Raw genomic sequence first — 16,501 nt, 5'->3', positions numbered from 1 at the left:
CGTCGCAAATGTATATGCTGGACCATGTTCGTCTTTTTAGGGGGGGCTGTAGGTCCAGACTTTCTCTTTACGGACGACGATACACAGCCACACAGGAGCAATGAAGTGTCAGACACACTGCAAAGTTAAAACATTCTCCGTATGCAATGGCCTGCTTACTTACCCTACTTAAATCCAATTAAACTTGCCAACGAGGATCTTGGCAGACGTGTTGCGCAAAGAATCGTTCCTCCCAGAACAGTACAAGAACTCAAATCCGCCTTGAGAAAGGAGTGTGAAAACATCCCCCAAGCACTCCTCAATAATTAGTGGGAAGTATGGAAAACAGATGTAAAATGAGCGTTAGTGTTCCTGGTAATCATACATCATATTAAGGTACTCATGTCTCCATCATTCTGACCTAGATCATTTTTTTGTGGTTGTTTGAAAATCATCTAAGTAGGATTATTTTTTATCTTTAAGTTTTTATTTCATTGATGCACTAATATCTGTATTATTTTGTACTTATAATAAAAGCACATCATCCCTACTAAGTATACACTTCGTTCTGTTTCTTTAATCATTATCTATTCTTAATTATTCCAAAAAATGTAATTGTTCCTTAGCAATTGTCAAGCAGTGTATATATACAATAAGACATTAGAAAAATTTTAAATAATGCTAAACACTAAATTATTAATGTCCAAGAGGGAAAATTAAATACTAAAGAAACACAAAAGTTTTATAGAAGCAGATGCATTTGGGATTGAAATGTGTAAAAAAATCGAGACTGCTGCACAAAAGCAAGCGTAAGAAAGAGTATGCTCTTGAACTCAAAATCAGCGACTGTTTGTCAGTTTCCAAGATTTTAAAGCCTTTTTCTGCTGGGAATCATGACTTTCCAATCTTGCATGAGATCCATGACTTTCATTAATTTTCTCAGACTTTCCAGGAGCGCAAATACCTAGTATATTAAAAACTTCCTTATTCTGATGGAAATTTTGGCACTAATTTGCTTCAACATACTGAGCTTTTTAGAGGGCTGGTTGAGATTATTTGAAAAAGATTATCTTTTTTTCTGTCTTTCATTTCTAGGAAATGATATTGGTATTTCAACAGATATTTTTAGGGAATATTTTTCAATTTCTTAATAAGATTCACTGCTTCGACATCATTTGAGAAATGTCTATGCGGATTTGTATTTTGTGGGACTGGCATTTATGATATTGCAACTAGCCGCCTGCAGTGCCGGTCTTGACCTCAGTGCCTCGCACAATTAGCCTCCGGTGAGTTGGTGTACAACTCTGTTCTTCTGAAGTACTTTAGCCTTCGGCGCTGTACTTCCTTTAGCTTGGCTTAGCAGCAGAAATTTAAATGACGTTTTCCGTACGTGAACTACATTCATTCAAAGGAAAAGATGAAAAAATTATTGCAGCAAAAAACACGTCACCTGCATCTGTACATCAATTATTAAACACTGTATTAATATTTTTGCGGCACAGCTCTAGAATCTTTTGATTCTGAACTATTCAATAACTTTCGCTTTAAGCAGAAAAATGAGGTAAAAAAAACCTTCGCTCTGTGAGTGACTTGCGCTTGGCCGCTTGCCAGAATACAGGTATATTATAGGGAAAAGTGTTCCGAAAGCTCTGCTCCATAGCTAAACGTGTAGCCAAGAAAATTACAAATCTATCAACACCTGGTTCTTTGCTCAGTTTTCCACAATCACCAAGTGTAGTGATGACATAGATAGGTAGTCACATACAACAACTTTTATAAATAAAGATTCCAAAGGGCATTTTTGGGAAATATTCTCTTTATTCTAATTGGGATTTCTGGGTTCTGATCTTTCAATTCTAATGTTTTTAAGAAAGACTTAATGCTACTCAGAAATATTTCCTTTCACTGAAAGGGGTTTATTGGAACTATCTTTCTTATCCTGATAAAAGATTTGTAAAACAATGAGGGGGGTGGAGGGGGTTTAAAAAGTGATTTTCTTTTTCAAATGAGTTTTTCTTTTCATAATGAATTTCTTGTTCTCAATCTAGCTGAAATTTTTACAGATTGTTGTTGTTCTTGCTTTAAGGTTCTTTTGGAGACTAATGTTGGGATAGTAATGAGGATTTTAGGGGAATTTCCCTTATTTGATAACTATTGTGTGTTGCTCGTTTAATGCAGATTTATAGGATCTGACAATATTCTGGGACTGCTGTCTTTATTTTAGTGGTAGTTTTAGCTGCATTTCTCTTTATTTATTCTGGACCCTCTTCACAGGACCTCAGTTCCTTTCTTCATGAAGGAAGGGAAAAATTAAGGTTGTTCACATAGTGTGGAGCATATTTTGATAGGATTAGGATTTTTAAGAGGAGCGTTGACTTGATTTCCTTATTCTTTTTGGGACTAATATACTGGTTCCAATTATAGTTGAACTATAACAAAATCCAGACCTCATTAACTGTGTTGCACAGTATACAGTATCTGGTGAGTGGCAGAGCAAGCTTGGGTCATGAAGTGTTTTCTGTAATAATTGAGTAAAAACAATGCATAATACAAAAATGCTTTATATGAAAACAGATATATATTATACAATTTATTACAGGTAACAGTTTGGCAGTGTTAAAAAATATGTACATGATGAAAAGTGTAAAAGAGCTGCTATATCACAATTAAAACAAATGCTCTTTCAATGAGTATTTGATTTTACATTAAACGTCACACTGGGCAAAAAAAAAAAAAAAAAAAAAAAGCACACCTTCAAATTTTTCATACTCAATCACCTAAACCTTTTTGCACAATAATAAATAACAGAACTTTTAGTGCACAAAAAAGTACTTATGATGCTTTAATGCTGAAAGCTCAAGGACTTACAAAGTACGAGAATGAAAATAAATAGCACCACTTACAAAACAAAGTAAATGATAGACAAGTAAACGTAAGACAGTATCACATGTTTGAGAAATTCCTTTACAATTCATTAAACAAACCATACATCAAGGATTGCTCCATATTACATGAATAAATGATGAAGAATGGGTCGAATGTTTGGGCAGAGACCTTTTGGGCACAATATTAATTGGACGTTACTTTGCACTTGGTTGACTTCAGAATTTCTGTATCAGGTATGCATAGCAATTTTAAAGTCCATGAGTCTTGTACCAAGAAATAGATTAAATTCATTAAAAAATATACCTCTTAAATGTAATTAAAACTGTGCAGTTCATAAATATACAAAAAAAAAAGACATATTGCTCTTCAAAATTTTATTTGTTACATCTACTTGCATCAAAATGTATAGTAGCTTTTTGGGTGAAAAGTTTTTTCATCAAGGGCATGACAGTACTCAGAGATAAATCATGAGTTTTTTCTTTCCCCAAAAAAATCACGAAATAGCGCTGATTAATTAGACAATCAGTTTTATTCCATTAGTTTAATTTAAAACTTTAAAAAATAATTATGATATTTCCCCAATGCAAAAGAAAACCCTTATATAATAGAACAAACAAAATATATCTCAATCTATGCATTTTGAAAAGAAAGCTGAAACATATGAAGTACAAAAATGGATATTAAGAAATAAACCCAGATCACAATTACAAACATTCAAGACATTACAACATATCAACATTTACAAACAGTTAAAGAAAAACTACAAAAGTCTTAACATTTATGTACACATTATTCTAAATCAAGTGCTAAAACAACATTAATAAGGCACATCTTGTATTCTGAGTATTTGCAAAGCTATATGAGGTATTTTGTAAAAAAAAAGAGGGGGGAATTCCCATTAGTTTTGAGACTTACAAAAGATGCAAATGGAAATGGGTAATTTTTAAACAAATGAAAAAATATTTTACAAATGAGATGCTTCAAAAGGTGGAATGATACTACAACAGTCGTCCACGACAATTACTAGAATCACAATAGCAGTACATGACTTTATTGGTTACACTGCCCACTTCGTAGTTGTAGTCCCAAGTGAGTTCTGTTCCAGCAAGAATAAAACTAGAAAAGAAAATATGAACTTGAAAATTTTTAAATATAAATATATTTTTCTTATAATCTAGTAAATTAGCTGTGTCACTGGCTGTTATTTTCATATATAAATAGCCAATGATCAAGTAATGCTCCTGACATCATCAATAATGAAAATTGCGCCACGGTATAATTTCATAACATTTTTTGGTAATTTTTAACATGCAGGGAAAGGCTTTATTGTGACAAGGCTGAACTGGATCCGGTAACTTAACTGTTTTAATGGTAAGACTATGTCATTTCAGGGGAATGAAGAAACAAAAAAGTGGTCAACAATGAACACTTTCTACTGGAGTGGAGTTTACGGTTAATCCACTGGATTTAGGGTTACAATTTCAACTATCAAAATGTCCTAAAACAGGCAACGGCTTCATTTAAATGTAGAATCAATTTTCACCCATCATACCTTGATGGGCGATTTTCTAGTTATTTAATACAGGGTTCGTACTCAATTTCAGAAATAAAATGAAGGGGTTTTGGAGGAGTTTTGAAGGAGCAAAATAAGATTTTGAAGGAGTACTAATGGATTGTCATTAAATGATGTCACACTTCTTTTCAATATATTGAACAATCAGCACCCTTTATCGCAAGTGTCACACTTCATCCCAAACTTCTCTTTTCACGTCATATTTTTTACAAACATATTGTTACAATAACTGTGTGATGTCACTTTTTGTCATCCTCTCTCTTCTCCTTGTCACAATTTCATGAGCCCGTCTCCTCCTCAAAGCATGACATCACTTGTGGATGACCCTTTTTACAATATCATAACTGCAATTAACTAAACAATTGTTTTTTAAACGCAATCACTTAATGTAGTACATTTACTTATGTAGTTTTAGATATTCAAATAATAATTAGACAACTTGACTTTTGCTGCTGAGAGTGTGGTGGAGAAAAAAACAATAATCATAAAACTTGAAAAAAAATAGGCAAGCACCATTTAAGCATGTTTTACTTCACTTATGAAATGTTTTAGTCTTGTAATAAAATTTTCACCTTCAACTTTTATGTATTAACTATGATCAATTTGTAAATCGAAAAAAATAAATGCACGAAATTACTACATTAAAATCGCCTTTGTGACGAAGTTAGTTGTCAATCGAAGTATTTTAAGTTTCTGTTATAGAGGAAGATTATGTAGTCTTGAACTAAAAAAGAAGGAGTTTGGAAGGAGTTAAAACCAAAATGAAGGAGTTTGAAGGGCCCTTCAAAAAAATTTTATTAATGAAGGAGTATTGGAGGAGTTTTGAAGGAGCGTACGAACCCTGTAATAAGATAAGATGTATTTTTCTGCTAATACAATTACCATACTAAGGCAGATAATATTGACAACTAAGATTAGAATTAATTATTTGCAGACATTTTAAATCTTAATAAATCAGAAGGTATTTGACCACTTCAATTTTTAAATTAAACTTTCATTAATATCCAGTTTAGATTTACCATAACTATTTTAAGAGAAGTGAAAAGTAATCTTAAGTTTGTCACTTCACCAGAAAAACACATCTTATAATGTGTTTAAACATTCAAGTTATAATTCCACTGAAGTAAAATACAGTAACACCACAGGCAACAAAATACTTTGTTTCATTTTTAAAAAAATCTCAACGACCCATTAATCTTAGATTCATCAAAATTTATAATCATGGTCATATCCTCATTCAAATAAGACCCTTAAATACAACAGGAAAACATAATACAGTGGAACCCCGATTTCAACTTGTCCGTATCATACATGATTCCGCATTGGATGTCATTTTCTGTAGGTCCGTAAAAGTTGCAATACTGCTTAACTATTCCAGATTTTACGACATCCTTTTCAGAAAATGTGCATAATATGCTTTTCTTAAAACAGATTTAAATCATATATCCTCTACAAGCCTCTCATAAACATTTTTTCTGGATTTTTTTTCTAAAGATAAATTTGTTTCTTAGTGGTTTCAAGACGTTTTGGCAATCTTTATGTTCTGTCTTATTGTCTTTATTGCCAAAATATAAAATCTCTAAAGCAAAAATTTTATTTGCTACTGTAAAAAAATTAAAATATTTGCGTAAAAAAATGCGTATTTCATGTATTTCTGCCTTAGCCCTGGCTATAGAGCAGTAACTTACTGAATATACCGGACTTGCCTTCAATATTAGAGTTGTACCGAACCATTGCTTCGGTCACTCGTCTGGTCAGTGCTAATTCTTGTATTAGCTACCAGTTTGTTTGGCACTCTTGGCTTCCTTAGGAGGTTTTCCACCTCCAGCTCATTCACTCCTATGCCGGGCTGATGGGTGCTGCCGGGTGAGCTGGCAGTGTACTTCATGTATTTCTGCCTTAGCCCTGGGTGGCTATAGAGCGGTAACTTACTGAATACTTAATAATATGTTTCTTAAGAGGATGCTTCAAGGGCAAATTGACGTTATTCAAACAGCAAATTTTTTTTTAATTACAGGGGAGTAAAGACTTTCATTAATAATTCAAGAAATTTCAAAAATTAAAAAACCTAATAACTTACTTTTGAGCAAAAAAAGATACCCAAGGAAACCTTAAATCATGAGTATCTACAAATACGTTCTGGACAAATACATTAGGATTGCAGCTATGCTAAAAATAAAAAGAAAATTAAATAAATTACCTGGCACATTTCTAAAATCAAAAGACAAATTCATTAAGATGAAATTAAAAATACAGTGAAAATTAGAAAACTAACGTTTAAGTATCTTCCAATATTGCCTTTGCTTTTTGCATCCATAATGTATACACCATCTTCTTTATAATAATCACGTATTGGCATATTCTTGACAGGTTTTTTGGTCTGGGCAGATTGGGATGAATTTTTAGCACTTGAAGATTTCTTAACAACATGATTTTTCACTTCTGTACCAGCAAAAAAAAAAAGAAATCAATGGAAATATTCATTACTAGAGCAGAAAATAAGACTTTTGATAAATTTCAAGTTTATGCAAAACAAAAAACAGGGGTGATTGTGAGTTCATCAAAAAAACCTGAAAGTTTCAAAGCGAGACCGGGGGGGGGGGGGATCTTTGACCCTTATTACTTAAGTGCACCTTTGCCATAGTATTAAATAGTTCTGAGTCAAAATATTGTGTGTACATGTGATTAAATTTTTAAAAAATTTTAATGGGTTACAAAGTTACTTTTGAGCTGGTGTTATACAAATTATCTTGACATTTATTTGTCCATCTTAAGGCTCTTGCAGGTATATTTGATAAGTATTATATAATTTAAAAAATTGTGGAGGTAGGAAGATAAAAGCATAACAAAAAAAAAAAAACCACATAATTCCGGTATTTTCGGAGATAAAAATACCGGAAATACGTCTGAAAATACCGGAACACAATCACACCTGAAAAAAGAAAAAAAAGAAAGAAGAAAAGGAAGCATGTAGTATCAAAAGCAAACAATGCAATTGCTAGTTAAATTTTAACATGTGATCGATGAAAAATATGTAGAATTAAAAAAAAAACGTTTAGTCATGTTATTTGATACTTGGGCAGAAAATTAAAATGATAAAAAGTATTTTTTGGTCACATTATTAATTTGTCATGTTAATAAGCACCAAAATTTCTCGATTACTAAATTATTCCAAAACGTAACTTCTTGGCAACTGTAACATTTTTCAAAGAGAAAAAGAATATTATAAATTATAATATGCTTTATGCAGGTCAAATATAACAGAAAATCATGTTTTATGCAACTTTTTCCCCCTCAGTCAAACTTTTTTAATATATACTTAGCCAATTGCAGTTTGAAAGTTCAATATTTTAAAACTATTTTTTAAAACAATTTATTGAACCATATTAAGTTTTTTTCCAACAAACACAAAACAATGGCATTATTTTTACCATTATAGTATCATGGAAGTAATGTACTTAAAAAGGAAAGTCAGTATCAGAATAAAAGAAACCATAAACCACATTAAGAAAAAGATCAATGACACTCAAACCAAAGTATAACACCAGGAAAACAGAATTTGAAAATGCTTGAAATTAAGAAATTTTTTAAACATTTTTAAAGACTGAAAAACTAAAATTTTGCGGAGGACTTGGCAAGCAGCATGCATAAGTTGGCGCAAAACATATAAGCTACAGATAGAGATTAGCGGTAGGTTATAAAGCAAATGTTACAAGGTAACAAGCTTTATTGCATGAAATTATGTAGTTGCTTAATGCATAAAACATTTGTTACAGTTGAAATGAAAAGCCTCACCGGAAAATTTCGGTTTCCTCTTTATTTCTGCTTTTTCTACAATTTCTGCAGATTTTGGACTTAAAGGAGCAGCATAAAGTGAGATAGAATCTAAACAATAATCATAAAAATAGAACAAGATTAGACTTCAGATGTCATTTTTTTAAAAAACCTTTATAGCTCGAAAAGAATCTAGCTTTCTAATTCATCTCAATAAATATTATCTGTTGTTGTCTTATGAATGTTGGAGTTTTAATGCTAATATCGTTATTTAATCTTATTGGACTGTTTAGTACCTTCAAGTTACATTTTGTATTTTGAACTACAAACATGATCATACTTCAATCAAAACAGATGATAACATTTTTTAAAACGTTTCTCAGTGCGGTAAGTTTACTTCAAATTAGATCACCCACATCTTTTTAAATTTTGATTCTATGAAAGCCTCTTTTTTTTTTTTATTCATTCTTGGAAAATTCAATTATTGACAACATGTTTGTAGTGAAATTTGACTTTCAGTTCTTGTAGAAGCTTGAAAAATTCATCAGAATTACACAAAGAAATTGGGTATTCATTTTTCTAGGATCGACCGACGATCGCCTGGCCGATGGCATCGGCGCCATGGTTCAACAATTTGCCATCGGCATCGGCATCGGCGGCCGATGCTAACTTGCAGGAAACATCGGCCCATCGGCCTTAAAAACATCGAAAAGCCGATGGAATTGGCCGATGTTTTTGAAAAAAAAAAGGACTTTTGTTGTTTTACATTTTAATACAAAGTAAAGGGAATTATTGTTTTCAAACAAAATTGTTTACTTAAATTTCAGTATGAATTTCTATAGTCACCCCTGAAAGAGTTTTTAATACTGCATTCAGGTACCAAACAAGTTAATTATTGCGTTGTTTCTTGCTGCTGAATGTATGTATGTATCTCTCATAAGTCAAAACTTAAAAATGGTAAGCTGTAGAAGGCTAAATTTTCGCATGCGCGCACGTTCCAGTTGTGCACTTCGCTTTTTGTTTTCGATCGGGTGTTCTAAAAAGCTTATTAACCGATTTTTTGTGGCTATTAATTACTTATTTCAAAGAAAATTAATATAGCGTCTCAGACTGACGATCATTTAGTGATATATTGCAGAACTGGAGACCATGAAAACAAATATGAGATGCAGAAACCGGTTTTGTTTCATTTTATTATATTCCCGTTGAACCGACGGTAATTTTTAATTTTTCGATATTTGTAATATGAACCACAGTAATACAGTCTTTTCTGTATCGCTTCGGCGGAGCTGCATGTTTGGGGCCCATCGAAATATATTTTGGGGCCCTATTTCTCAATCACAGAAGTTGTAAAACATTTATCATAAGCATTTTTGTAACTCCTACGGTGCCCCTATGTATATGGGACCTCTCGCGCAATTGCAACATTTGCTATATTTTAAATCCGCCACTGCACGTCAAAACAAACTCGGGTGCAAGTTTTAAAAGGGTTTTTCTGCTCAATATTTATGATTATTTTGAACTCTATTTTTTTCCGACTATTTTTTGTATTTCCGAGAACACTTGCGTGCCCCTCTTCCCAATCCCTCAATTTCTGAAATTAAACTCAAGTTGTACTTCTGAGTTGTTTAAAACTAACACCATTCATAAAATTAGAGATTTTTTTTCAAGCTTTATCTATTGTTTAGGAAGAATTTAGAGCATTCATGTAAGAAATTGATTAAAGACGTTTTGAATGGTGGCATAACTCGGAAAACAGGGACTTTTGAATTTTTTCTTCGGAAGTGCTGAAGTAGATTCAGAAACTCTTCCGAGACGTTGGTGGTAGCGGTTCTGTACTAAAAAAATTAAGTCGAAGTTGCGGCCGAAATTTAACGTTGTGAGTTACTTTAAAATCAGAGTGTGACCCCCCTAACCCATCCTCGTCGTTTCAAGCATTTCTGAAATAATTAGCGGTTATTCATTTTGGTCAAATGTCATCTTGCGTATTTCTTATACTTATTTCATCTATATTTTGTAATGCATCATCTTTTTTGCATCATTAATAGCGATCGATTTTTTTTCTGTTGTAAGTAACTATTTTTATGTCTTTATATAAAATCAAGGAATAAGTTATTTTCGTTTTCATCATATGTTTAATAACATGTTATTGAAAAGTCTCAAGGATTTTCTACTATGCCATTTTTTAAATTTCCGAAAATTATTGTTAAATTGAAAAATTTAATTTGAATTTGCTTGTAGTGTTGCATAAAAGATTAAACAATAAAATTGCTCAATATTACGTGTGCAAACATCAGATCAAGTTGTATATGTATTCAGTTATTAACTTGGTGTAAATATTGAGTTTGTTTATTGTAGCTGCGTTTTAAGAACCTCGCTCTTTTCATGGCTATTTCTTTTTTTCGCAAAACTTATGTCATTGTTATACATTTATGAAAAATGCAAACTTTTCTATTCATAAATTTTAAATAAGTACAAAAATATTCCTATTATGATTTAATAATGTAATTTATCTGTTACCTTTTTTGTTCAATTTGATGATTAAAAAATGTCGACGTGCAATCTTTCCACTTTAATTGCGTAATTTGTTGACGGTTTCATAGTTTTATTCTTATTTTTTTTGAATGATAAAACAACATAATTTAATGTTTTTAAACTATGTTTAGTTTACCTAAATCATACAATATTACAATATTACTGAAGTCTTTGTTATGTGTTCAATTAAAAAAAAATCAATTGGTTATTAAACAGTATCTTTGTTTTTCTTCCTTTTTTTTTTTGGCTGTTGTTCTTTGTCTTCCATCATACAGCACACAAAAAAGTAGAAGCATTATTACGCCCTATACAGATTGTACGTAGTACGATCCAAAAGTTCGGGGAACAAGTTGTATAAAACCTTACCCAGACTAGTTCACATTACCGAAGCACATCCACCTTCAAAAGGTCATTTTGAGGGACTATGTACTTCTGCCAGTGTTCATATAACTTTTGGAAACACTCCTGGAAGCCATTTTTCGCTACCTTCTGTGATGCAGCTTTATCTTCTCCTGACGGAAGAAAGCGGTGTCCATGTAAATGTTTTTTTTTTACTGGGAACAGGTAAACATCACACGGAGCTAAGTCCGACGAAATGTTATGTTATTTGCTTGTCATATCAGAGTATTGACCAATCGAACCGTGCAAACTCAACAAGAAAGTCCCTTCTTCCCCACGATGAAGTTGAAGCAGCAGCGCAAGAGGCCTTACAGGAGGTTGCGACAAATGTCCAGGAGTCCTTCTAAAAGCTATACGAACGTTTGCAGAAGGCAGAAGTACATATTTGTTCAAGGTGACTATTTTGTAGATACAGTGGCTCCCAAAAGTGTTCGTACACCCACGACTTTCAATGAAATAGGCCCCTATGGCATTGGTTAGAATTAATATTTCGGAATAGGTATTTAATTATAAGATCTATGATCTATTTTTAACAAAACTGCATGAAAATTTTTAATAAAACAAGAAAACTTAATTTTTTAAAAATCAAAAACCAAAAAGTGCCGGAAATTTTATTTTACAGAAGTCTTCGTACACTTCGGAAAAAATATCAAAAAATTAGTAAATAATCTAACTTTTTATTAGTAGAATATCATGCAGTAACAATAACAGCTTTTAAAAGTCTGAGAAGAGATTTCATTGTTTTTTCTGTCTTTTTTTTGTGCAATTTCTGAGTAAGTATTCAGCCGCACTACGAGTCTTACTGTTTCTAGTTTACTTTTCGTTTCAGTGGTGTATTTTCGTAATCTAGCCACCAGATATCTCCAAATATGTTCCATTAAGTTTAAATCTGGCGATTGAGGAGAAATTTCTAAGCTTAAGGACAAGTTTTGAGGCACCAAACTTGAACGTGTGCTTCTTATCGTTAACTTGATAAAAAAAACAAAGTTGTTTCTGATTACCAAATTTTGGGCTAATAGTTTAAAATTGTTTTTTGAAATATTTAAGTGAACAGCATGATTCATTATTTCATCAAAAAATTCCAAATTTCCAAGTCCTGATGCTATTATACACAAAAAACACCTTCACCGTCCTGATTAACTGATCCAGTTAAGCTCTTAAGATTAAATTCCTCATTTTTTCTTCTCTTGACAATTATGCACTATTTTAACCCAAAATATTGAATTTATTTTCTTCTATAAGTAAGACGTTGTTTCAAAACGTTTTGAGCTTATTTATCATTTATTTTACGACGGAAAGCGTAAGTTTTCTGTTTCTCGCGCGAACACGAAATTTTCTGCAGGAAGGGGTCCCCTTTAATCCAGCTAATCAGAGAACTTGGCGAACAATTTTAGGTGAAAATTAAACGTAAAATGTTTCATTCAATTCTGCAGAAACTTTTTCAGCGCTCAAAAGTGTATTTTTCATAATTTTTTTAACTGTAACCTCCGATCACGCTTTGTTAACTTTGCCAGTTGACCTTTTGTTACCTTGTTTTCGATCCGATTCTTGTCTTTAAAGCATTTTATCAAGCACTTCACTATATAATGGTACAAATTAACTAATTTAGAGACATTTCAAACCAATTTATGGCTACTGTGAGGGAAAAAAATCAAATTTCGAATCGTGTTTGTTGTTTTCTGCGCATACCTGCCATTTAAAAATAATAAGCAGAAGCTTAGGGAATAAATAAACAAAAAATTAAAGGCAAATGACTTTACAGTTTCATTACAATGTAAAAACAATAAAAAAACCACATATAATAATTTTAATCATGAATTTATTCGAAAATATTTCAGTGCACGATGACTTTTGTGGCGTATTTTTTCTCTGTCTCATCGTTTTTTGACAAATTTCAAAAATAACATTTGGCAATATTTTGAGAAAAACTACTGGGTTTTATTCAGAATGGCATAGGAATAGTGTAAAAAAAAATGGTCTTCATATTCGAATTCAGTTTTGGGTTTTTTTGGTTTTACTACAAAATTTCAAAGTGTACGAACACTTTTGGGAGCCACTGTAGATGTACTTCGGTAATGTGAACTATTCACGATATTTTTATACAACTTGTCCTCGAACTTTTAGATCATACTACTTACGTATGAGTTTTCAACTTTCTATTTCATAACGTTTTTGTGTAACGTAAGTTTACGCGCATGAAGACATCACGAGAGAATTTGCGATAATTAACTAGGGAGGCGTTCAAAATGGATATTTCGGTCATCTATATGTTCTTAGGTACATATGCGCTGGAAAAACCTGTAAAGTTTAAATTGGATGATAGTAAAATAAAAATTTAGGTCGAAATCTGATTTTTTGGGGGGGGGGGGGATTACAATTCCTTATTCCTAGAAAGGAAGTAAAGTGAAATGAATCAATGATCCTTTAAATCCTTGACAATCTTATCAATTTATTTCTGTTAGATTTTTTTTTTCTTTTTTCTTTTTTTGCCATCGGCCAAAAGCATCGGCCATCGGCAATCGGCCATTTGAAGGAAAACAATCGGCCATCGGCCATCGGCCATCTTTGAACAATCGGCCAACAATCGGCATCGGCCCATCGGCCAAAAAATGCCATCGGTCGAGCCCTACATTTTTCAGATGCAATACCTGAAAAAACTTTTATACATTATAACTTCTATGAAGAAACCACCAATATTAAGCTGGCTCCTCTGAGGACCAATAGTTTAAGGCTCTGATTTTTATCCTATATCTTTTGTGTTAGAAATACTTCTAGAGAGACTTGACTACCCTCTATTAAAGAGCAGGTCTTTGTCCGATTATTTTCTTCCTCAAACAAAATTGGCACTCCCAATTGGTTAATCGACCTTGACCAACTGTTTGGGACCCTTATGGACAACAACTGCAAGAAGGGGATAACAAGTGACAAGTCAGATCATTGATAATCCCCGATTGGTTATTGTGTTTTATGTGCAAGGGCTGTACAGAAGAAATAACAGTACAGTTCATTTGAAACTCTTGCATAGGCCAGAGCAGAGATGGGCAGACTTTACCAGGATACGGATTACTTATAATTTTCACAAAGTTTAGTGATCTACCAGATATTTTGTACAGTTGTCTGTTTGCCAGCAATTGGATACGCTTTGTGAAGTAAACAAATTCTGTACAAGATCTAATGTCTGTGTCCGGGAATGTTGTTTCTAGTTGTTGTGCCATGCAGCTTTGACTTGTAGGGATTTTTTACTTTTATTCTTGTGAACCACATCAGGTGTGATTTTTTGCATCCTTGGGGGGGGGGGGGGGATAGGAGTTCAAATTTCTAATGCTCATTAGTTGTATTCTATATATCTAGTTATTAAAATAAATGAACGACTTTAAAATGTATGCTTAAAACTTGCGTCCAACTCGACACTGCAGTCTCTTAGTCTGCTTAAAAAACTTTAGTTTATTCTTTACTAGCGGTACCCGCACGGCTTTGCCATAGTAGAAAATTGCTATCATCGGTCATTTGGTTCGCCTGTATATTTACAAATAATGGCTGATGAGTTTCTCGCTAAGTTGCTATGTTAATTTGCTTGCATATGTTACGGCTCCATGTTATGATAACTTTATAATTTACTCCTCCACGTTATGATAATTTGCTCAGTAAAATGTTCTTAAAATAAAAATAGAAAAAGAACAAAATCAAATATGAAAAATTGCTTCGAGGTGCTCACCTCTATGCTACGAACTAATTCTGAGCCAAATATTATGAAAATTGGCCAAACGGTTTAGATGCTATGAGCGTAACAGACATACAGAGATCCAGAGGAAGACTTTCAGCTTCATTATTAGTAAAGACTGTCAATTTTTAGTTAAACTTTTAATTTGCCAAAAACTTTCCAATTTCATCTACTATTGGTCACCAGGCTTTTAGTACTTTATACTAGGGTCTAATGTCGTAACAGCTGGTTTGGCGCCACTCATCTCAAATGTATCCAGAATTTCAGATGCATAAGCAATTTGATCCAACATGTTTGATTTATCTTCTCTGTTGAACTGCATTGACAACATCTGGCTGATTTAATCAAAAGATTGATTTCCCTATGGCTAGTTTCTTCTGCAGTCACTTTGTTTGTATTTAAAAATAAAAGACATTCTGCTCAATTCAAAACCAAGATGTAAAACATCGAAAAAAAAAAAAATGCAGTAGAAAATGCTTCCGATCAAGGGGTATGATCAAGGGTTATCGCTGAAGCTGAGCTACACTGTTGTCGTTGGAGTTCAATAAATGTGTTTTGATTATTTTTGGAAAAATATGTACCAAACGAAAACATACTAAAATGCAGAATGCGCATTTGACAATGAGTACAGGCCCCAAAATGGCCCCGCTGTCCACCCATTGATAGTGATCAACTTAATGCTTAATAACACACTTTGAACAAATACAAGTAGAAGACCATTACAGCGCACACCTTGGGACCAGAGCTTTTGCGTTATACAGGTTTTGGCGTTATATAGGTCGTTTCATAAATTTTACAACTATTATTCAGAATATATCTATATATTAGCACCTTCAGGATAAGTTTTATTTGCAATAAGCATTAGAGCACTAATTGTGCAATTATTCATTCACAAATAAATATGCTTCACAATCAAAAGAGAGTAAATTATCCAGTAGTTCTGCTAGCTTCATGGTTTGCATAACAGCTGGATTTTCAAGAGCGATCTGGTACTTCTTTTACTGTGAATGCTAATTTTTCTTCAAAAGCTTTGAATTAAGATGGAAAGATGAAAAACTGCTTCAAAATTTGATCAACCTAACAATTTTTATGTTTGCAAGACAAAATACAGGAATTTTTTTAACTTCAAAGCTTTTTGCTTATTTCTGAAAAGTTGTGCGGTTTATAGAGAATAGCGTTATAAAGGTTGGCATTATAAAGGTATTCTACTGTATAACAACAAATTTTAAAGCTCGTTACAAAAGTAGATCTTAAAAGAAATATATGCAAACTTTGTCTCTTTCTTTAAAAAAATACATTTGTACTTTAAATTGAATAGCAAAAATCTTTAAAACTAGCATTTATATTTTTTATGTTAAAAAGTTGGGTTTGACACAAGACAATGAGACATAGCAAATTGTGCACAGCTCAAAAATTGAAGTGCAGCATACCAAAAGATGTTTTGATGTCAGGTAATTCTTTAGAATCATCTATTTTTTCTACATCAACACTGGAACTGGAATCAGCATTTCCATTTACAGGTGGAAGGTTATCGTTTTTTCTCTTTGCACTCCTGCGCGTACTCCTGGAAATATTAAACATGAAAATAATAATTTATACTGATAAATAATACTTAAAAACTTCATTCTTCTGTA

At 32.6% G+C, this 16,501-nt stretch overlaps 1 protein-coding gene across 1 annotated transcript in view; it reads right to left on the bottom strand.

The window, feature by feature from the left end:
* Positions 1–2,546: 2,546 nt before the first annotated feature.
* Positions 2,547–16,501, bottom strand: part of LOC129222062 (histone-lysine N-methyltransferase SETDB1-like) — a 138,653-nt gene continuing 124,698 nt past the window's right edge. Inside the window, exons 25-29 of the mRNA XM_054856486.1 lie at positions 16,298–16,431; positions 8,234–8,323; positions 6,714–6,880; positions 6,519–6,607; positions 2,547–3,981 (exon numbers count right to left, since the gene is read on the bottom strand). Coding sequence (XP_054712461.1) covers positions 3,864–3,981; positions 6,519–6,607; positions 6,714–6,880; positions 8,234–8,323; positions 16,298–16,431 — 598 coding nt within the window. The 3' untranslated portion in view covers positions 2,547–3,863. The remainder of the gene's footprint in view (positions 3,982–6,518; positions 6,608–6,713; positions 6,881–8,233; positions 8,324–16,297; positions 16,432–16,501) is intronic.

The sequence above is a fragment of the Uloborus diversus genome, chromosome 5 (assembly GCF_026930045.1).
Source record: "Uloborus diversus isolate 005 chromosome 5, Udiv.v.3.1, whole genome shotgun sequence".
Lineage (NCBI taxonomy): Eukaryota > Metazoa > Arthropoda > Arachnida > Araneae > Uloboridae > Uloborus > Uloborus diversus.
This window is presented reverse-complemented; position numbering and strand designations above follow the sequence as displayed.